The 24,052-nt window shown below is 46.3% G+C and overlaps 1 protein-coding gene across 1 annotated transcript in view; it reads right to left on the bottom strand.

Moving 5' to 3' along the window:
* Positions 1–1,831: 1,831 nt before the first annotated feature.
* The window catches only part of LOC115077682 (killer cell lectin-like receptor subfamily B member 1A), a 39,298-nt gene continuing 17,077 nt past the window's right edge, over positions 1,832–24,052 (bottom strand). The window contains exons 2-4 of the mRNA XM_029579973.1: positions 4,873–4,971; positions 3,049–3,233; positions 1,832–1,861 (exon numbers count right to left, since the gene is read on the bottom strand). Of these exons, the coding sequence (XP_029435833.1) occupies positions 1,832–1,861; positions 3,049–3,233; positions 4,873–4,971 (314 nt within the window). The remainder of the gene's footprint in view (positions 1,862–3,048; positions 3,234–4,872; positions 4,972–24,052) is intronic.

Below are 24,052 nucleotides of genomic sequence, written 5' to 3'. Positions count from 1 at the left end.
AATTACCAGCTCTCGTGTCCCAGACCCTGAAGACGCTGGACATTCCAGGCATGAATACCACAGCGGATGAACCCCATCTTGGTGTCCCTTCGCCATGCCTCATGCTACTTTCCAATGTTACAGGCCATACAGCAACTGATTGACCTGGAATGTAAGGCCCAGAGGCCAGCTTCAAAGGAGGATGGGCCCTAGAAGCCTTATACCTACTGGAACCCGCCGTTAAGGAACTCTTGCAGTTCCCAAAGGTGGACACCATGGTCTGCGCAATCTCCAAGTGCACGACCATTCCTGTTGAAGGTGGAGCGGCACTTAAGGATGTCCAGGACAGACGTCTGGAATCCATCCTTAAACAGTCCTTTGACATAGCAGCAGTGACCCTGCAGATCGCTTCCTGCTGCGCCATAGTGGCATGTTCTTTCCTGCTCCTCTCCAGAGACGCAACCATGCTCGGTGAGATGATGGAACCTGCGGTATTTTTCCTCACGGATGCAACTTCAGACCTAGTGCGCACCTCAGCCAGGAACGTCATCTCTGCAGTGGCAGCCAGAAGACAACTATGGCTCCAAAATTGGTCAGCCGACTCGACCTCCAAAGCGAACCTCACGAGGATGCCCTTTAAAGGATCTCTCTTGTTCAGAGGCGAATTGGAGAAGCTAGCCAATAAATGGGGTAAATCTCCAGTACCTCGACTACTGGAGGACAGGAACAAAATAAATCAGCACTCCTTTCCCTGAAGAACCAAGAGCAGAGGAGCTCAGCGCTTTAGACCATACAAGAACAGATCCTACCAAGCACCTCACCCCGCATGCAGGGCTCAGTAGGGATGTGAATCATTTTTGAACGATTAAAATTATCGTCAGATAATTTTAAAATCATCCAAAATCATTAGAGTGCACGATACAATACAAATGCCCCCGAATTATCGTCAGGGGCATTTGTATTGTATCGTTAAATAGGGCGTGGGAAAACCGGCACACCAAAACAACCCTAAAACCCACCCCGAACCTTTAAAACAAATCCCCGACCCTTCCGAACCCCCCCCCAAAATGTTTTAAATTACCTGGGGTCCAGTGGGGGGGGGGGGGGGTCCCAGCGCGATCTCCCGCTCTCGGGCCACGGCTGCGTTGAGAAATGGCGCCGGTGGCCCTTTGTTCTTATCATGTGACAGGGCAAAGGTATCGCCGGCGCCATTTTGGTTCCTGGCTCCCGACGTCACGCGTGCAGGAGATCGCTCCCGTTGCCCCCCTGATGCTATATGAGGTCTGCAGATGGGTGGGGGGGGGGGGGGGGGAGACTTCATTCATCCAAGTGATCTGATTGGTTGATCACCTCTAGTGTTTTATGTGCTATAAGGGGAACCCTGACGTCAGAGGAAAACTAGAGCCATCGTAACAAACTCAGCTTAAAAACATCCTGGGGAGTCACTTACAGCGTTTTATTATATGTGGAGCCATCTATCCAGGCCCAGGAGCTCCCCGGTGATGGGATGTGAAGTCCAATCCAGTGATACTCGTAAGGTGCCTCACTGTGTATGAAGTCCTGTGCAAACGCAGAACAGAAACCGTCTGTACATCTCATCAAAGCAAACCTCAGAATCAGAAGCCTCAAGCAAGCAAAAATCCCAAAAAGACAAAACATGTTAAATGTGCTCCTACTCCAAGAAAACAAATATTCTAGCTCGGTTAGTATTAACAATTGAGAAGATGGAGATGATCTGTTTTTCTAGACAAATTGACTTTTTAGTCAGTCATAATATAAGTTCCCTATCTATGCTAAAGGAGATTATTTCATTTAGGAACTCTGTAATTTGGGTATTTTATTCAACAGTAGGCTAACATTTAGACAGCACTTCCAAAATATCCTGAAAACAGGTTATTATAAACTTCACCTTTTAAGACATTTAAAATACATTCCAAATCCAATTGATTTCAGAACTATCATTCAAGCTTTTGACTTAAGTACCATGGATTATTGTAACTCTTTGTTTATTGGGCTTCCAATTAGTTGCGAGCCATTCAGGTTTTGGAAAACTCTGCAGCTCATTTAATAACTGGTCTCAATGTTGGGAACATATATCACCAATATTGAAAGAGCTCCATTGTTTACCGATAGAATGTAGGATTAGATTTAAAATTCTAGCCCTGATATATATATCTAAGAAGTCTATTGCACTCAGCTATTTATCAAATCCATTACAAGCCTGTGATCCTTCAAGGACTTTGAAGTCCGCAGATAAAAATCTTCTTACTGTTCCCACAGTAAAAATGGTGCAGTTGAGTGAGACATGTTTAAGATCATTTTTTGTTTCAGGACCTTTATTGTGGAACTTGTTGCCACCTACTTTGCGTTTGCTCGATAACTGAAGTCCGTTTAGAAACATTTGAAGTCAGTACTTTTCAGGCAGGCTTATGAATTGAAATAACCGATTTTGATTTTGTGCCAGTGTAGCTTGAACAGCTTTACATATTGTATTTTATTTTTATATATTGTGTTTATTTTATTGTTTTATACTGTTTTACTTGTGTATAATCATGTTCTATAATCTGCTTAGCACATACTATTGTTATAAGTGGAATATAAACATTTTTTAATTAATTAATTAATTAATATTTATTTGACAAACCCACAACATCCTCTGCATCTCCCATCCCTTAGATGAACCACCTCATGTGTGGGCAGAGAAGTGAGGAAGGCAGAGGAGGAAATGTAGGTTTCCAAATCTGTTTTGTGAGGAAAATAATACGAGTTAAGTACAGAAGATTTATTTAAGGCATTATCCAGTCCCACTGGACCCTTCCTCTGACTTGCTCATCTCTCCCGGAGGAAGAGCACAGTGGGACCCGAGAGATTGCATCGGGTTTGCATTAAACAAATCTTTGAATCTGTAGAATACATTTGCTGGGCTGGATTTTTGCTTTCTTGCATGTGTAACCCTGACCGCTCTTCTCTTTCCTGCTTCTCCTTCACTCCCTGTCCCCTTGCAATTCTCAGGACTCTGTGAGATCTCCATCCCTGAGTAACTTTTATGCCGTACGCATGGATCCTCACCTTCTCCTCCTGGTCCTGTATCACCAGGAGCTGAGAGTCTCTCTCTGCACAGTCCTCACGGCTCCTGCTCCAGCTCCTCTCAGTGTCTCTAGAGATGTAATAGCATTTTCCCTTCTTTAAGAGCCAATTCATGGGGCAGGGCTGAGCCCCGGATCCATTTTCAGTAAGACAGGGAGACAGGAGCGCTGTGAATAATTTTACTAAATTTTAAATAAGTCCAAAATAATCAGTAAAAAGGTGTAGTGGAATATGGAGGGAAAAGACAGAGAGAAAGTGGAGAGACCAGGCTTTCTTTAAGTTAGGGGCATAAGGCACGACATCCCTATGGTAAGAACAATGAATGCATGTGGAGGCTGAATACATAAATATGTCTGTGAGTATGTGTACATCTCAATGTAGCTGAGTGTGTATGGACACAAAGGTTTGTGCTGCAGTGTTTCTCTGTCATCCCGGACAGTTTCACACACTTTAACTTTGACAGTATCCAAGTGCAACATGGATCCTGGCTGCAGAGACTCTCATCTGTAATGTTACTCAGTGTTACCCCAGGCATAGACATGTTGGGACAGATGTGTTCCCCAGATGTTTACTGTACTTTTTACAGGCATCCTCTGGATTGTAGAGGAAACCTGGTAACAAGAAGAGTAGCCTCCTGGTTAGAGCAGTAGCTGAGAACTAGGGAAGCCAGGGTTCAAATCCCACTGCTGCCCCTTGTGATATTGGGCAAGTCAGTTTACCCTTTATTGCTTAAGGCATCAACTTAACTCATAAGCCCTCTGGAGCAGGGACCTATCTACTGTACCTGGACTGAGATTTGCCTTCAGGTTGGATTTGGAAAAGTGAGGAATTAAATCTACAATCCAAGAGGAGGGAAGAGGCAGGAGAAGACCAGTAAGATAAAAGTGAGCAGCAGTGGGGCTGAGGTTGGCCTATGACCCTCCTCAGACAACAGTTGCCAATGTTCATTTCTGGGAACTTTTGAGTTGTGCTCACCCTAAGATTTCTGTGGATTAGCAGATGACATCTATCTGTAGTCCACTCTCCCCCCCCCCCCACCTACCTTTCTCTCTCCCCCCCACCACCATAGTTTCTCTCTTCCACCCACCACCATTACCTGTCCCCTTCCAGAGACAATCCCACCATACTTCTCCTTCCAATACTCTCTTTGTACTCACCACATCCCTATAAGTTACATCTCCATGAGTTGTGCATCCTCGCTCTGCCCCTTAGCTGAGTGAGACCCAAGTCCTGGAATCACAGCTGCAGGCTGAGTTTTGTGTGTGCTGTAGCCTCTCTCCAGTTTCTCCCCACATGCTGCTTGCAGTGTGTACTCCAGGCTCGCCCCACTTCTCCTGCTCTCTGCAGGCTTACTGAGGAAGGGGAGTGGCTGAGCTGTGTATACAGAGAGGCTCTGAGATTTCTGGTGTTTCCCCTGAGACCCTGCAACTGATGCACAATCCATGAGTCTCATGGGGGGTGGGGGGGGGGATCCTGTGAGTTCCCAGGGATGCCAATATTGAGCAATGGCTGGGATCCCGCCTCCTCCTGTTCATGTGGGGCTATGATCACCACCTCTGCAGAGGAACAGGGTCGGCTCTGGTCTTCCGCATAGCAGTACTGACTCATCCAGCCAGCTATGAAAACACTGATTTATGAAAATGATAGTTTTACCTTCTAAGGAAATACAGTGCTACATTATAGTGCTGCACACCGGCAAGGAACATTTCAACTTTGAAGTTGTTTAAATGTAAACATTGCTTTACGTACATGTTAAATATGATTTTCATGCGTGTTACATACATGATTTCCAGATACTGCACTTACCGAAAACGCTCAGGGCAATCACAGCCAGGAGGAGAACAACATTAAGGGCCCCACTTATTCTGAGAGCCAAAGCGTGGCACTGCGGGTTCTGCCGCTTGGCTGGAAAAACAAGGATAGGTTTAGAGAAAGGTGTTAAAGGCTCGTGGGAGGGACGTCAGTGAGCATTTTGTATGGTAAATCGAGGCTGGCGAAGACCTTGTGAAGTCTGCACCTGCTTGACCCATCTGGTTTGCACCGATTTCACAGTGCAGCTCTCGGATGGCAAAGATCTTTGAGCTAAATTCAGAAGAGCAGGGAAGACGTTTTTCAACGTTTAAGAGAAGTAGTTAAGTTGTAGGAGGCTGAAAAAACTAGGAAAGCCAGGGTTCAAATCCTTCTGACACTCCTTGTGACCTTTGGACAAGTCACTTTACCTTTCTTTACACCAGATGCAAATTTTAGATTGTGAACCCTTTGTGGAAAGGAAATATCTACAGAACCTAAACAGAAGCAAAAAAATAACAGCAGAAAAGGACCATGCAGCCTACCAAATCTGCCCTTCCATACCAACTATTGAGCTTTACCATCCCTACCACTCCCTCGGAGATCCCCTGAACTTATCCTATGCGTTCCTGAATTCAAATCCTATCCTTGTCTCCACCACCTCCACTGGGAGGCATTCCCCACATCCACCATCCTCTGTAAAGAAATATTTTCTGAATCTATTCCCTTTCACCTCATCTCATAACCATTCACTCTAGAACCTCCTTTCCATTGAAAACGGCTCACCTTCTGTGCTTGGAAACCTATGAGATATTTGAATATCTCTATCATATCTCCCCTATCTCACTTAAGTCTGTCCCTATATGCTTTAGAATGAACACCACTGACTATTTTACTAGCCACCCTCTGGACCAACTCCATCCTGTTTATATCTTTTGAAGGTGCGGTCTCCAGAATTTTACACAGTATTCCAAGTGAGGTCTCACCAGGGACCTATACAGGGGCAATATCATCTCCCTCTTTTTGCTGACCATTCCTCTGCCTATGCAGCCAAGCATCTTCCTGGCTTTTACCATCACTTTATCCACCCATTTGACCACCTTAAGTTCATCAGATATAATCATCTCCAGATTGCATTGAGGGGATCTTATTAGAATAGCTGCATTGAATCTTGTGCATTTTTTTTTAACATGATTAGATCCATTTGAAGATTGCCCTCCCTATGTTAACCAATGGGAACACTGAGAGGAGAGGATCACTTTGCTGGTGGATGAAAAGAATCAGTAAGGTTTGCTTGGGAACATTTTTTTTAAAGTATTGGGGAGAAGTAAACTATTGAGGTATATTATTTTGTGTGTTTGTGTGTTTGTGCTTTTAATAGTCAGTAAGGCAGCTAATAAACAAGTTAGTGTGTTTATTGTTAATAGTCAGTAAGGCAGCTAATAAGCAGAAGTTAGTGTGTTTTTATATTAAAAAAAAAAAAGTTAGCCAGAAGCTAGAAATAAGCTAGGAGCGGTGTATATCTAAGTAAAAAGGTTGAAAATTTCAGATACTCACCTTGGAAAGGTGTTAAAGTAGTGTGATTTGGTTTGATAAGGTACCAACATTTCTTTATCAAGACAGCAGTGAGTCACTTAGGCTGACTAACTGAAGTGTTAAGGTTGTGTGATTGATTTGATTAGGTACCATCATTTGTTAATCAAAACAGCAGTGAGTTGCTCAGCACAAGTAACTGTAGTGTAAATCTCCAAAGGGATTGTTTTGCACTAATTTACCTTAGAAGCACAACATATATTGCAAGGGAAGAGCTCAGTAACCCACTATCAAGTGGGAGCACTGAGAGGAGAGGATCACCTTGCTGGTGGCTGAAAGGAATCAGTAAGTTTTACATGGGGCATTTTTTTTTTAAGTATTGGGGAGAAGTAAACTATTGGGGTATATTATTTAGTGTGTGTGTTTGTGCTTTTAATAGTCAGTAAAGCAGCTAATAAACAAAAGTTAATGTGTTTATTTATTTTATTTTTTTTTAATCTTTATTTATCAATTTTGAAATATACAAGCATAAAACTTGATAGAGAAATTGGGTGAAAATAATAGCTCACAATACAATATATATTTAAGTAATAAACATTCCATAGACTCTTAAACATGTCTATTATTATTACACCACTATACTAAGTCCTCAATAATGGGGAAGAAAAAGCAGGAAATACTCAGGCATATACTTAATTTGCAAGAAAAAATAAGGAAATACCAGACAATCATTACAAAGTACCTATAATTCAATAATAGTTAGGTTTTACTGTGGTATAACCCCTGTGCTGCTCAGGAGAGAATCTTTTTGTTTATCCAGCAAAAATTTCTTCAACTGTGAGGGTTGATAGAAACAATATTTTACCTTTTGGCATTCTAGGCAACACTTACAAGGGAATTTCAATTTATATGAAGCTCCCAATTTTAAAGCTTCGGCTCTCAAGCTAAGGAATTCTTTCCGCCGTTTTTGAGTTTCCTTAGTTACGTCTGGGTACATTCTGACAGATAATTCATAAAACATTTCTCCAATATTTCTGAAGAAAAGTTTCTGAATCCACTCCTTATCAGTATTTAGAAGGAATGATATAACCAAAGTAGCAGATTGTACTGACTCTAAAGTCGTTGACTCCAGTATATCCGTTACATTTAATGGAATTTGTGGTGATATCCCTTATCATTTTCATTAAGATTTTTCCATTGAGGGATGTATTAAATTTGGGTTAATGGGGGTAATGTTTGCTGAGGTATTTTTAATACCTCCATTGCATATTTGTTCCAAAGCTCTCTAGCAGAGAGATGGGGGATCTTGGGGAAATTTACCAATCTTAAATTTTTTTTCCCTTTGTTGATTTTCCAACCCCTCCATTTTTCTCGTTAAAAATTGATTTTCCTTTATCATTAACTCATTTAAGTGTTTTAATTTCTTAAGTTCACCAGTATTATTTTCTATAACTTGATCTCTTTTTCTATCATCCATTACTATTTTATTTATTTTATGGTTCATTTCCTCCATATTACTCATCATTGGGTTCAATTGTAGTGTAACATTCTTATTTACTATCACTAATGTTTCCCAAATTGTTTCCAAGGAAATAACTTGAGGTCTTTCTAAAGATATTGTTTCAATTTTCCCTTTTTTCAAATTCTGATCCTGAACAGGCAGAGGAACCTCAGTTGTATTCCCTTCTGGTATACTAGTTAGACTAGTTTGTCCTGATATTGACTCTGAAGTTAACCCTGGGTCATTCCTCACCTCGCCCACTTCTTTGGGCTGTGGGTTGACCATGGTCAGGTCTGTTCTTAAATTTGCAGGATTTACCGGGGGAATCCTAACTTCCGGGGAGAGAGAAGTTTCAATTTCACGAAGTTTTGCAGTGCCTTCCTGCAAAAATTCAAGTGAGTCATCACCCGGATATAAAGATACTTTTCTGATATGGGCGTCCATTGGGCCCGATATCGGACTAGCCAATTTTTCATCCACAAGCCGCTCCTTTGCCCTTCTCTTCCGGGCTGAGTGAGGCATTGTCTTTCGAAAATATATATAGGAAACAGTACTTATCTTTGGCTAGGTTGATTGTCTTCCTCTTAATTCCCCCGGAGGTCGAGAGGTAGGTACTTAGTTCGATAGCCGTCCAAGTCCGTCCGATGCCGGGCGAAGCCGGGCAAAGCCGGATAAGGTGCGCCCCCCTTGGGCGCGCGTGGCTTTGGCAGCGCGCCGGCGTCGACTGCGCGCCGCAAGGGGCCTGATTTTATTAGGCCACTTCCTGGGTCCCGCCCTCCGCGTCAAGGGACGTGATGGAATCAGCGTCTGGGCAATGCAGCTCACCCACAAGAATCAGGAAATGTAGCAGTCGTTCCCTCTCGAGCTCGGCTTGGAGGTAAGGAGGGCCCGGTTTTATTAGGCCACTTCCTGGGTCCCGCCCTCCGCGTCAAGGGACGTGATGGAATCAGCGTCTGGGCAATGCAGCTCACCCACAAGAATCAGGAAATGTAGCAGTCGTTCCCTCTCGAGCTCGGCTTGGAGGTAAGGAGGGCCCGGTTTTATTAGGCCACTTCCTGGGTCCCGCCCTCCGCGTCAAGGGACGTGATGGAATCAGCGTCTGGGCAATGCAGCTCACCCACAAGAATCAGGAAATGTAGCAGTCGTTCCCTCTTGAGCTCGGCTTGGAGGTAAGGAGGGCCCGGTTTTATTAGGCCACTTCCTGGGTCCCGCCCTCCGCGTCAAGGGACATGATGGAATCAGCGTCTGGGCAATGCAGCTCACCCACAAGAATCAGGAAATGTAGCAGTCGTTCCCTCTCGAGCTCCAATGTGTTTATTTTTAAAAAGTCAGAAAGGCAGCTAATAAGCAGAAGTTAGTGTGTTTACTGTTAATAGTCAGTAAGACAGCTAATAAGCAGAAGTTAGTGTGTTTGTATATTAAAAAAAAAAAAAAAAAGAAAGAAAAAAAAAAAAAGGAAACCAGAAGCTAGAAATAAGCTAGGAGTAGTGTATACATAAGTAAAAAGGTTGAGAAGTTCAGTTACTCACCTTGGAAAGGTGTTAAGGTGGTGTGATTTGGTTTGATCAGGTACCAACATTTCTTAAGGTTCTTAGTTAGAAAACTGAAATCCATAACCTCTAGGGTAGCATTCTCTGAAAATCTCCCTATTCCACACGTAGGTCCCAAGAGGCAGGCAGAGCTCCAGAGTCACAATGCATGGATGAGATGATGGTGCTAGGAAAAGGGATTCAGTTTTGTATGCAACTGGAGAACCTTTTAGGGAAGTGGGAGTCTTTTCCGAAGGGATGGGCTCCAGCTTAACCAGGGTGGAACCAGACTGCTGGCGCTAACCTTTCAAAAGGAGATAGAGCAGCTAATAAACTAGAACAAAGGGGAAAGCTGACAGTTGCTCAGCTTCGCATGGTTTGGAGGGAGGAATCTCCGAAGGATACTAATGATGCATTAGAATTAGGGTATCCCAAGAATGAGGTTCCAATAATAAGAAAAGTAGTCCAAGCGCCTGTAACTAAAAACTCACCTGAGCTAAAAAATTCTAACTTATCCCTATCAATTAAAAAGCAGAATGAAAATACAAACAATAAACAAACTTTGAAATGTTTCTATGGTAATGCCAGATGTCTAAGAAGTAAGATGGAAGAATTAGAATGTATAGCAGTGAATTATGACATAGACTTAATTGGCATTTTGGGGGGGGTTCGGGAGGGTGGGGGATTTATTTTAAAGGGTCGGGTGGGTTTTAGGGTTGTTTTAGTGTGCCGGTTTTCCCGCCCTCCCCCTTCCCCCGATTTACGATTTTTGACGATAAATCGGGGGAATTCCTATTGTATATCACCTCTAACGATTTTTGACGATTTAAAATATATCAGACGATATTTTAAATCGTGAAAAAACGATTCACATCCCTACTGGGTAACTGTATCATTGGAACATGCTAGATAGATAAAGTTCCTGGATGAAATAAATGACAGTTTTATGGAGCAATTGATTCAGGAACCAACAAGAGAGGGAGCAATTTTAGATCTAATTCTCAGTGGAGCACAGGATTTGGTGAGAGGTAATGGTGGTGGAGCCGCTTGGGAATAGTGATCATAATATGATCAAATTTGAATTAATGACTGGAAGGGGGATAGTAAGCAAATCCATTGCTCTAGTGCTACATTTTCAAAAGGGAAACTTTGATAAAATGAGAAAAATAAGAAAAAAACTGAAAGGAGCAGCTACAAAGGTAAAACGTGTGCAAGAGTTGTGAACATTGTTAAAAAATACCATTCTAGAAGCACAGTCCAGATGTATTCCACACATTAAGAATGGTGGAAGTAAGGCTAAATGATTACCGGTATGGTTAAAAGGTAAGGTGAATGAAGCTATTTTAGCCAAAAGATCTTCATTCAAAAACTGGAAGAAGGATTCAACAGAAGAAAATAGGATAAAGCATACACATTGGCAAGTTAAATGTAAAGCATTGACAAAACAGGCTAAGACAGAATTTGAAAAGAAGTTGGCCATAGAGGCAAAAACTCACAGTAAAAACATTTTAAAATATATCCAAAGCAGAAAGCCTGGGAGAGAGTAAGTTGGACCATTAGATGATTAAGGGGTTAAATTGGCACTTGAGAAGTTAAGGTCATCGCAGAAAGATTATACAATTTCTTTGCTTGATGTTTACTGAAGAGGATGTTGGGGAGATACCCACTTCAGAGAAAGTTTTCATGGGTAATGATTCAGATGGACTGAATCAAATCACGGTGAACATGGAAGGTATGGCAGAAAATCACCTGGATTAGATGATATACACCCCAGGGTTCTGAACTTCTGAAGGTACTCAAAAAATGAAATTTCAGATCTATTAGTAAAAATTTGTAGCCTATCATTAAAATCATCCATTGTACCTGAAGACTGGAGGATAGCAAATGTAACCCCAATATTTAAAAAGGCTCCAGGGGTGATCCAGGAAACTACAGACCACTTAGCCTGACTTCAGTGTCAGGAAAAATAGTGGAAAGTGTTCTAAACATCAAAATCACAGAACATATAGAAAGACATGGTTTAATGGAACAAAGTCAGCATGGCTTTACCCAGGGCAAGTCTTGCCTCACAAATCTGCTTCACTTTTTTGAAGGGGTTAATAAACACCCCAGCTCATCCTTTAATTTATAGGCAGGTGCCACTTTCACCAAAAAAGAAAACAAAAAACCTTTATTGAGAGTTTGATAAGTCCCTTGTAGGCCACTACCAGACATATAGTGAATTCACTAATACATTTAAAGGACGTTAATTAAACACATTCCTACTCCCATAGCAACCTAAAACTTAACTAGGAAATGAACAAAATTCAGATGAAGACAGCAGCCCAGCAGCAAGAGGGGAGCTTCCCAGTCTTTTGCATCGAGTGTCACATGTATGATTTTTTACCCACCGGTGAGAGATTGTATGTGTGCACTCGGTGCAAAGAGCTCCTGGCTCTCAGGGAACAAGTCCGATCTCTGGAGGCTAGAGTGGCAGACCTGGAGGAGCTGAGGCAGACAGAGAGGTATATAGATGAGACCTTCAGGGACATAGTAGCCAAGTCCCAACTTCAGGCTGCCTTGGAGGAAGAAGGTCTCATGATTGGAGAGCATCAACCGGGTGCAGCAGGAAAGGATCCTGTAGCAAGGACCTGCTCTCCAGGTAATGCATTGTCCTTTTGCACCGAGGATATCTCCCCAAGGCCTACTTGGTCTGACCCGGTATTGCATTTTCTTATGTTCTTATATAGATAAAGTGAACCAGTAGATGTAGTGTATTTGGATTTTCAGAAGGCATTTGACAAAGGTCCTCATGAGAGGCTTCTAGGAAAAGTAATGGGAAAGGTGTTGATGTCCTTCCCTTCATTACAAACTGGCTAAAAGACAGGAAACAGAGATTAGGATTAAATGGACAATTCTCTCAGTGGAAGGGAGTGGGCAGTGGAGTACCTCAGGGATCTGTATTGGGACCCGTACTTTTCAATATATTTATAAATGATCTGGAAAGAAATATGACAAGTGAGGTAATTAAATTTGCAGATGATACAAAATTAGAGTAGTTAAATCACAAGTAGGGTGTTATAAATTGCAGGAAGACCTTGTGAGACTGGAAAATTGGGCATCCAAATGGCAAGTGAAATTTAAAGTGGATATGCAAGGTGATGCATATAGGTAAAAATAGCCCATGCTATAGTTACACAATGTTAGGTTCCATATTAGGTGCTACAACCCAAGAAAGAGATCTAGGCGTCATAGTGGATAACACATTGAAATCGTCGGTTCAGTGTGCTGCGGCAGTCAAAAAAGCAAACAGAATGTTGGGAATTATTAGAAAGGGAATAGTGAATAAAACAGAAAATGTCATAATGCCTCTGTATCGCTCGATGGTGAGACTGCACCTTAAATACTGTGTACAATTCTGGTCGCTGCATCTCAAAAAAGATATAGTTGCGATGGAGAAGGTACAGAGAAGGGCAACCAAAATGATAAAGGGGCTGGAACAGCACCCCTATGAGGAAAGAGTAAAGAGGTTAGGACTGCTCAGCTTGGAGAAGAGACAACTGAAGGGGGATATGATAGAGGTGTTTAAAATCATGAGAGGTCTAGAATGGGTAAGTATTCAAGGTGTGGTCTCACCATGGAACGATACAGAGGCTTTATGACATTTTCTGATTTATTCACCATTCCCTTCCTAATAATTCCTAACATTCTTTTTGCTTTTTTGACTGCTGCAGCACACTGAGCTGATGATTTTAAAGTATTATCCACTATGATGCCTATATCTTTTTCCTGGGTGGTAGCTCCTAATATGGAACCTAACATCGTGTAACTACAGCAAGGGTTATTTTTCACTGTTTGCAACACCTTGCACTTGCCCACGTTAAATTTCATCTCCCATTTGGATGCTCAATCTTCCAGTCTTGCAAGGTCATCCTGTAATGTATCACAATCCGCTTGTGATTTAACTACTCTGAATAATTTTGTTTCATCCACTAATTTGATAACCTCACTCGTCATCTTCCTCTCCAGATCATTTATATATATACAAGCCGTTAAGCCCGTAACAACGGGCTACATTAAAAAATTTTTTTGGTCCATTTTCCTTTCCACTCCCTCCCCCCACCTCCCTCTCTCTCTCTCCTCCCCACCTCACTCTCTCCCTCCCCACCCTCCCACCTCACTCTCCCCCCCTCCCCTCCCACTCTCCCCCTCCCCTCCCACCTCACTCTCTCCCCCTCCCCTCCCCTCTCACTCTCTCCCCCTCCCACCCCACTCTCTCCCACCTCCCCTCAGCTCACTCTCCTCCCAGCTCATCCACAACCGGCAGACAGGGGGTGTCCCTCCCGCGCGCGCGCCGCCACCGTTACTGCTCCTCCCTGCCTCTCGCACGCTGCCGCCGCTACTGCTCCTCCCTGCCTCTCTCTCTTGTACGCGCGCGCGTCGCTGCCACTATTGCTCCTCCCTGCCTCTCGCGCGCGCGCGCGTCGCCGCCGCGGCTACTGCTCGTCGTCGCCGCCACCGCCGCCGGTCCTGCTCGCTGCCGCTGCCGGTCCTGCTCCTAAGGAGCAGGCGCCATTTTTTTTTCCTGACACGCTGCGCTCTGGCCGATGTGCGCGCATGCGCAGTAGAGCTGCTCTCTACTGCGCATTTGCGGCACGTCGGTCAAGCTTCGTTTATTAGTATAGATTGAAAAGCACCGTTCCAAGTACAGATCCCTGAGGCACTCCACTGTTTACCCTTTTCCACTGAGAAAATTGACCATTTAATCCTACTCCCTGTTTCCTTCAGCTTGTAATCTACGAAAGGACATTGCCTCCTATCCCATGACATTTTAGTTTTCTTAGAAGCCTCTAATGAGGGACTTTGTCAAACACCTTCTGAAAATCCAAATAACCTACATCTACTGGTTCATCTTTATTCACATGTTTATTAACCCCTTCAAAAAAATGAAGCAGATTTGTTAGGCAAGACTTCCCTTGGGTAAATCCATGTTGGCTGTGTTCCATTAATCCATGTCTTTCTATATGCTCTACGATTTTGATCTTGAAAATAGTTTCCACTATTTTTCCTGGCACTGAAGTCAGGCTCACTGGTCTATAGTTACCTGGATTGCCCCTGGAGCCCTTTTTAAATATTGGGGTTACATTGGCCACCCTCCAGTCTTCAGGTACAATGGATGATTTTAATGATAGTTTACAAATTTTAACTAATAGATCAAAAATTTCATTTTTTAGTTCCTTCAGTACCCTAGGATGCATACCAGGTGATTTGCTACTCTTTAGTTTGTCAATCTGGCCTACTATATCTTCCAGGTTTAACAGTGATTTGGTTCGGTTCGTCTGACACATCACCCCTGAAAACCATCTCCGGAACTGATATCTCCCCAACATCCTCATTAGTAAGCACGAAAGCAAAAAATTTGTTTAGTCTTTCTGCAATGGCCTTATCTTCCCTAAGAGCCCTTTATCCCCTCGGTCATCTAATAGTCCAACCGACTCCCTCACAGATTTCTTGCTTCAGATATATTTTAAAAAGTTTTTATTATGAGTTTTTACCTCTTTGGCCAACTTCATTTTAAATTCTCTCTTCGCCTGTCTTATCAATGTTTTACACTTAACTTGACAATGCTTATGTTTTATCCTATTTTCTTCAGATGGATCCTTCATCCAATTTTTGAAGGATGTTTTTTTGGCTAAAATAACCTCTTTTACCTCACCTTTTAGCCATGATGGTAATCGTTTTGCCTTCCTTCCACCTTTCTTAATGCAATGAATACGTATGGATTGCACCTCTAGGATTGTATTTTTAAACAATTTCCATGCCTGTTGAACACTTTTAACCTTTGCAGCTGCACCTTCAGTTTTTTTTTCTATTTTCCTCATTTTATCAAAGTATCCCTTTTGAAAGCTGTAGATTTTCTTATTGTCCCCCTTCCAGTTATTAGTTTAAATTTTTGGTCGGGCGGATTGACCATCGCCTCCGCGAATGGCATCAGGAGGGAAAGTCTATCCGACAAACCGTTCAGTAAACACTTCAATCCGCTAGCCCCAGATCAAGGGCATCACCAGCGGTATCCTCATTTGAAGAAGAACCAATTCAGATTAACCGCGGTCTTCTTACTCCCGAGGAATGCCTCTGAAGGCGGAGATCTGGCCTCTGCTTATACTGTGGGGGTTCAGGCCACCATATCCAGACCTGTCCGGTGTGTCCGGGAAACTCCAAAGCCTAAGCCCGGTGGGGTCCCGAGCTTAGGTACTACTGTTTCAGGCCCTCAACGTTTGCTTCCTGTCTCCCTCATCAGGGAGCACATTCATTCTCTACCACTGCCCTCATGGATACAGGGGCTGGTGGGAATTTTATTCTTGAAGACTTGGTCACATTACTCCAGATTTCCACTCAACCTCTGGAAATTCCACTACGAATCGCCTCCATCCATGGAGAACCTTTACCTGACCGTATCACCCATCGCACCCTAGCCATCTGGCTGACCGTAGGAACCCTCCACAATGAAGAGATCCCTCTCTTGATTCTGAAGTGGTCAGCACACCTCATCATCCTTGGTTTACCCTGGCTACATCTTTACTTCTCTCACTTTGACAGGGAGTCGCTCCAGCTCATTGAGTGGGGTGCTCGGTGCCAGAAACATTGCCTATGACGGGTGTCTCCATCCATACCCATGCTCATATCCATGATACTTCCTGGGCTTCTTACGCCCTATACAGACTTCCAAGATGTCTTCTCTATGGAGCAAGCTGACATCCTACCTCCTCTCCAGAAGTTTAACTGCCCACTTGAGCTGTTATCCGGTACCATGCCTCCCAAGGGAAGAACATACCACTCTCACTTCCCAAGACCTAGGCCATGTTGGCCTACATCAAGGAAAATCTGGCCAAAGGTTTTATCAGGCCTTCCACTTCTCCTGTGGGTGCCGGATTCTTCTTTGTGAAGATTAATTGAGTACCGTGGCCTGAATGCCATTACCCGCATGGACTGGTACCCACTTCTACTCATCAGTTATCTATTTGATCGGCTCCAAGGGGCCTGGATCTTTACCAAGTTGGATCCACATGGGGCCTACAAGTTGGTCCGCATTCAACCTGAGGACATCTGGAAGACAGCGTTCAATATACGAGATGGACACTACGAGTATGTAGTGATGCCCTTTGGGCTATGTAAAACTCCTGCCATCTTCCAGAGAATGATGAATGAGATCTTCTGAGACCTCCTCTAATCCTTCGTCGTAGTCTATTTGGATGACATCTTGATCTTCTCTAAAGATTTGGAATCCCATCATTCCCATGTCCAGACCATCCTCCAGAGGCTTAGAGATCACCATCTCTATGTCAAACTTGAAAAATGCCTTTTTGAACAGTCAGTCTCCCATTTCTGGGCTACATCATCTCCAGCCAGGGATTCACCATGGATCCAGACAAACTCAAGGTATTCATGATTGGCCCCAGCCTGTTGGTCTGTGAGCTCTGCAAAGGTTCTTGGGATTCACAAACTATTATCGTCACTTTATCGCATACCTCCACGCTAGCTGCCCCACTCACCGCCATGGAAAGGATGTAACCTTCGGGAGTGGAGTCCCAAAGCCCAGTCTGCATTTCAGGCCCTCAAAGAAGCCTTCCATACCGAGCCCTGTCTCTGCCCGAACTGCCCCTTCATCATTGAAGTTGATGCATCTGCCATTGACACAGGGGTGGTTCTCAGCCAATACTCTATGAATGGAGCCTTCGGTCTGTGCTCCTTTTACTCCCAGAAGTTCTCTGCCGCTGAACGCAATTATATGATTGGGGACCGCAAACTCCTGGCCATGAAGCTGGCTCTCCAAGAGTGGCGCCCCTGGCTTGAGGGGGCCCAGGACAAGTTTACCATCTACATGGATCATAAAAATTTAGAACACCTGAAGGAAGCTCAACTACTAAATGCACGGCAGGCCCGCTGAGCTCTCTTCTTTGCATGCTTCAATTTTGAGTTGTGCTACTGCCCGGTGGCAAAGAATCTCCATGCCAATGCACTCTCTCGCTTGGTAGAGCCCAAAGATACCCTCGACACTCTAACCCATATCATAGATCCTTCTTGCCTCTCCCTCACAGTTACTACCACCGTGACAACTGGTAAGATGGTGGTACCTCGTCACCTCTGAGAGCGAGTGCTACACTGGGCCCACAACTCTCGAATTGCTGACCATCAGGGCCGGGCCCAAACCCTCGAGATTATCCACAGAAGCTACTGGTGGGCCAGTATGGTAATGGACTCCCAAGACTACATAGACTCTTGTCCCATCTGCGCTCAACAAAAACCTCCCACTGGACGTTCAAGGGGACTTCTTCAGCCCCTTCCTGCACCCACAGAACCCTGGACTAGTCTTTTTACAGACCGTCCAAGGGGCACACCGTAATCTGGACCATAATAGATTGTTTCTCCAAAATGGCCCATTTTGTGCCTTTGCCTGGCCTACCATCGGCCCTTGAACTTGCCCGACTTTTCCTGAACCACGTCTTCCATCTCCATGGACTGCCACAGAAGATCGTCTCAGACCGTGGCACTCAGTTCGCTGCGAAGTACTGGAGATCCCTCTGCAGAAGTACTGGAGAACCTGACCTCCACCTACCATCCACAGGCCGAGAGAACCAACCTCTCCCTGAAGGCCTTCCTCCGGTCTGAAAAACAAAACAACTGGGTCAATCTTCACCCATGGACAGAGTTGTCACACAACACCCACATCACGTCCGCCACTGGGACCTCTCCATTTGCGGTGGCTTTTGGTTGGCAGCCCCGCTTGCCTCTTCCAGTCCCACTCAGGATGCCATCGCCTACAGTGCAGTCCACAGCCCAGATCATCCACCGTCTGTGGGACCAGGTCAAAGAATGTCTCTGTCAAGTGGCCGATCATGCCAAACGGGTGATGGACCCCACCATCATGCCACACCAGTATTTCTTCCGGGACAGAAGGTCTGGCTCAGCATGTGGCACATCTGCCTCAGGCTGACCTCTCAAAGTTTAGCACCAAAGTACGTAGGACCATTCTCCATCCTACACCGATTGGGAGCAGTAACATATCAGCTGAAGCTGCCTGCAAGCCTTGGGATCCACAATACATTCCATGTATCTCTGTTCAAGCCATTGCTCCTATCCTGGCCCTCGCAAAGACCTCCACCGCCTACTCAGCTGTCCGCGGAACCAGAGACTACCCTCCAAGTCCAGAGATCCTGGACGTTTGCCACTGAAGAGGGCACTGGGAGTACCTTCTGTCGTGGGAGGGCTTCGGCCCAGAGGAGAACACATGGGAGCCCTCCCACCACATCCTCGACAAAGACCTTCTTCGAACATTCCATCTCCAGCATCCAGAGAAGCCTCGACCAGTAAGGGAGAGGCCTAGAAGGGGGGTGGGGGTGGGGGGGGTTTACTGTTGCATGCCCTGGCTGCATTGGTGACGTGACCGGGGAACTTCGGCCCGGATGCCTCCCGATGACATCACATAGACCTAGCATTTAAGGCGAGGCCTTTCCCTCAGTTCCTCGTCTTGGCAAACAGGTCGTCACCTTAGGGTGAGGCTAGTTGCCTTCTTTGCTCCTGCGTGCCTTGTTCCTGTGCTTGTTCTAGTGTTCCTGAGTGCCTTGTTCTTGTGCTTGTTCCACTGTTCCTGCGTTCCTGTTCCTGTGTCTGTTCCAGTGTTCCTTCGTTCCTGTGTCTTGTTCCATGTTTTTCAACCCAGGTTGTACTTTCTTGGACTGATACCCAGTACTGACCACTGCTTGCCTCTGACCACATTTGACCGCTACCTGGAACTGACCTCTGCTTGCCTCTGACCACGCTTGGATTGACACTTGGATCTGACCCTTGCTTTGGCTTACCTTCCTTGGACAGATAACCTGGCATTGACCCTTGCGCTCCACTCGGACATTTTCTTTGCTACTCTTGCGACCACCAGGTCCACCTGCTTTGATGCTGACCATGGCTTTCCTCAAGCTAGACCACTAGGCGCTGCCTATCATGACCGAAGGACCTTCAGTCCCTGTCTCATTCCAGTGGTCTTCGGTACACTCTGTTTCGGTCTAGCTCATCTGTTCTCCACTAGCCGCGCACCTTTGCTCTTGGTGGGCACACCTCTCTGCTACCTCTCCGGGAGACCCCCCAGAGGCCCTCCTAATCCCAGGCAGTCTGGGAATCCAAGGGCTCAACTCGAGGAGCCTCCGTACAATTATTGGTGAAGCTCCAGCTAGCCTCTGTCTCCTCGTGTGCTCCGCCTCCTGGCGGCGGACGCCCTCTGGGATCCCTCAGAGGGCCGTACCAATCCTGCACCAGGCCAAGGGTCCACCTCCAGCGAGATTAACCCCTGGGTGGAATGCCAGTGTTCATGATCTGAGCCCAGAACAGCTAGTCTGCTCATATTTCTGCATTAGGAATTAATTACTGTGGCTACCTCTGGGCCCAATGTACTAAGCCTTTTCCGATAGGCACACAATGGTAAAATTCCTTTCATACAATTCAGCTCTGTATCTACAGCTCCGCAAATGCTACTCAGTAAACCCAATTCCCAGCAAAGCTGGAAGGCTAGGTCTGGCATGCATGAGAGAGGAGGATACAAATATCATTGATTAAAGTCAGGAAAGAACATGTGTGTGATCTTGAAATCATCTCTATATCATCACCTTTGGTCCAACGGAAGAATCCAGGTTTTTCTACAGCTTCAAAGGACTGCAACAATGTGCCATGATCATTTAAAAAGAATAATTTGATTGCCAAACGCAAAGGCAGTGATTGCACAAGGATAACCTGATACAAATTCAGTGAGGAGAAAGCTGAGATTATCCACTTACTTTGACCTTTGGCATGGCACGGCGGGTGGGAGGATTCTCCATGGAGCTTTAGGTCAGCGTAAAGCACCTCTCCTGCCATCTGCCTGCGCGGAGACCATGGGCTGACTGCACCGATACCCGGAGGGGAGATTATGTCCCTGACACAGAAGCAAGGAAGGGCAGCTAGAGATGGAAGTCTGTGACATCAGACAGTGCTAAATGTATCCCAGGGTGGCAGCTTCCTTCGTACTTCCCCTCGCCTGACTGATCAGTCACTCCCATGGTGGAAATTTGCTGTACAAAGCTATTTACAAAACATAGTTAGTCATGTCGCCAAATTACACATAGAATGTAAAGATAATTCATTTTTACTGTTTGTTTTTTTTTGTGAATTTAATTCTCAAATCACCCACACATGCCATGGAAGCATCACGTAGAAATAGGTAGGAAAAGATCGGAATCAATTTCAGTTGAAATTTCAAGTTGACTGTATACGGTAATTCCTGCACCCATCCCCTGAGCCCTCCAGTCCTAAAGGTGAGAGGCTCTGTATCCCTGCACCCATCCCCTGAGCCCTCCAGTGCTAGAGATGACAGGCTCTGTATCCCTGCACCCATCCCCTGAGCCCTCCAGTCCTAGAGGTGACAGGCTCTGTATCCCTGCACCTATCCCCTGAGCACTCCAGTCCTAGAAGTGAGAGGCTCTGTATCCCTGCATCCAACTCCTGATCCATCCAGTCCTAGAGGTGACAGGCTCTGTATCCCTGCTTCCAACTCCTGATCCCTCCAGTCCTAGAGGTGACAGGCTCTGTATCCCTGTGCCCATCCTCTGATCCCTCATGTCCTAGAGGTGACAGGCTCTGTATCCCTGCTCCCATCCCCTGAGCCCTCCAGTCCTAAAGGTAACAGGCTCTGTATCCCTGCTCCCATCCCCTGATCCCTCCAGTCCTAGAGGTGACAGGCTCTGTATCCCTGCTCCCATCCCCTGAGCCCTCCAGTCCTAAAGGTAACAGGCTCTGTATCCCTGCTCCCATCCCCTGATCCCTCCAGTCCTAGAGGTGACAGGCTCTGTATCCCTGCGCCCATCCCCTGAGCCCTCCAGTCCTAGAGGTGACAGGCTCTGTATCCCTGCACCCATCCCCTGATCCTTCCAGTCCTAGAGGTGACAGGGTCTGTACCCCTGCTCCCATCCCCTGAGCCCTCCAGTCCTAGAGGTGACAGCCTCTGTATGTTATGTTCGTGGACCCTTGGGCTGGTTGGGACAGAGGATGAAAAGGCTGAGATGGCGAACAGCACACGTCCCAACCAGGAGGCGGTTCAGAGACCCAAAGCAAGCGGGGATACTGGACTTCGGAGGAGTCCTATGCGACCAAGGACTCTGTACCCACTGGAAGGATGGCTTCCGTCGGACCCTGATGAAGGAAAAATCTTCACCCTGGAGACCGGCACTCCCCCGGGAGGAGCCCTTAGGAGTCCAGCCGCTGGGACTTTTGGAGATTCACCTGGAAGCCGAAATCCCCCCAGGAGGAGCCCGTAGGGACACGGCCGCTGGGACTTAGGCGACTCCCTGAAGATGGAAGATGGTCCGGATGCAGGCGCCTCCTGCAGGTCGTGGGTTCCAGACGGCTGGCGCCTCCAGCAGGTTGTAGGGTATCCAAGGGTCAGATCAGGAGTCTGAGTCCAAAGGATGGTCCGCAGCCAGGCCAGGGGTCGGTGTCCAGAGAGCGGTCCACAGCCAGTCCAGGGGTCGAAGTCCAGAGAGCGGTCCGTAGCCAATCCAAGGGTCGAAGTCCGAAGAGCGGTCCAAAAGCCAGTCCAGAGGTTGGAGTCCAGAAGAATCAATCCAGCGAGGAGGGCAAAGCAGAAGCGGGACGAAGAACAAATCAGGAACACAGCAAGAGCAGGCCGAAGACCAGGAACCTTGTTGCAAGGCACTGGAGTCATCTAGTTGCAGGGTTCTTATCCTTGAAGGCGTCTGACGTCATCCTGGGCCAGATTGAGGTTTTCCCGCGCTGGCCCCTTTAAATGGGGCTCCTCCCCGTGTGTGCGCGTCAGGGGGCGGGGCCTGCCGTGCCGGAGCGTCGGCATCTCTCCCGAGGAGGGAGAGACGTGCTGGAGGGCCTGTGAGCCCGAAGAAAGTCCGAAACAGGCCGGGGAAGGGTGGAAACAGCCCGGGCCGCCCCCAAGGTAGGTGGAGGGACCGGGGCACGGCCCGGGACCCGCAACAGTACTCCCTCTCCTATGCCCCCTCCCAGGAGGTCTGGGTTTACTTGGGAGATCCATATGGAACTGGTGGAGGAGGTTTTTGTCCAAGATGTTGACGGCGGGTTCCCAGGAATTCTCTTCGGGACCATAACCTTCCCAGGAAAGAAGGTATTCCCAACGCCTGTGATGATACCGGACATCTAGCACATCTTTAACTTGATAGATGGCATCGTCTTGCGCCTCAGGTGTAGCGGGTGTGGATGACTTTTTGTGATACGGAGAAAGGACCAAGGGTATCAACAAAGAAACGTGGAAGACGTTGTGGATCCTGAGCGTGCGTGGAAGTTGAAGGCGATAGGAAAATGCCCCAATCCTGTCCTTAACTGCGAAGGGACCAATGTATTTAGGAGCCAACCTCATCGAAGGAAGCCGCAGATGAAGGTATTTAGTACTCAGCCATACTTTCTCACTAGGAAGGAACACTGGGGCTGGCCGTCGCAAACGATCGGCTACTTTCTTCATAATAACCGCCGCACACTGAAGTCTCGTCCGGGTGGAATGCCAGATCTGGCGTAACCGTCGGGCGGTGGTTTGTGCGGTGGGAGACGGCACATCTACAGGTACTGGTAAAGGAGGCCACAGGCGTCTACCGTAGACAGTGTAGAAGGGAGACTTACCGGTGGAAGAGTGCTTGTGGTGATTGTAAGAGAATTCAGCCCACGGAAGCAAGGCCACCCAGTCAACTTGTAGGTCAACCACGAAGGAACGCCTTCAAGGTCAGGTTTACCCGTTCTACTTGCCCGATAGCTTGGGGATGGACGGCGGTGGTGAAATCAAGCTGAACCCCGAACTTCTCACAAAGTGCTCGCCAATACCTCACCGTAAACTGAGAACCTCTGTCCGAGGCAATATGGAGAGGAAGCCCATGAAGAAGGAAGATATGTCGGGTAAACAAGTTCGCCAGCTGAGGGTAGTTTGGAGAGGGGCACAAAGTGGGCCAACTTGGAGAATCTATCTATGATGACCCAAATCACCGTCTTCCCCTCTGAAGCTGGCAGATCTACAATAAAATCCGTGGATAAGTGAGTCCATGGTTCCATGAGAATTGGTAGAGGCTGAAGAAGACCCCAGGGGCGGCCGACAGGGGTCTTATGTCAGGCACAGGTCGGGCAAGAGTTCACATAGAGGCGAACATCCCTCTTAAATTGAGGCCACCAATAATATTCTGAGAGTAATTCCTGGATCCTGGCTACTCCCGGGTGGCCAGCTGTTAGAGCAGGGGTCGGGAACCTTTTTGGCTGAGAGAGCCATGAACACAACATATTTTAAAATGTAATTCCATGAGAGCCATACAAGACCTACCAAATTAATTTACTACAACCCCCTACTCTCCTGACGCCCCCACAAGACCTGCCAAATTAATTTACTACAACCCCCTACTCTCCTGATGCCCCCCCAAGACCTGCCAAATTAATTTACTACAACCCCCCACCTTCCTGACCCCCCCCCCCCCAAGACCTGCCAAAAGTCCCTGGTGGTCCAGCGGGGGTCCAGGGCTCACAAACAAATCTTTAATAAAAAATTAGAAATCTAACAAAAAACCCCACCCTCCTGACGCCCCCCAAGACCTCCAAAATTAATTTACTA

This window comes from Rhinatrema bivittatum, chromosome 16 (genome assembly GCF_901001135.1).
Source record: "Rhinatrema bivittatum chromosome 16, aRhiBiv1.1, whole genome shotgun sequence".
In the NCBI taxonomy this organism is placed as follows: Eukaryota; Metazoa; Chordata; class Amphibia; order Gymnophiona; family Rhinatrematidae; genus Rhinatrema; species Rhinatrema bivittatum.
Note: the sequence above shows the minus strand (reverse complement) of the source record. Positions and strands in the feature narration are given on the sequence as shown.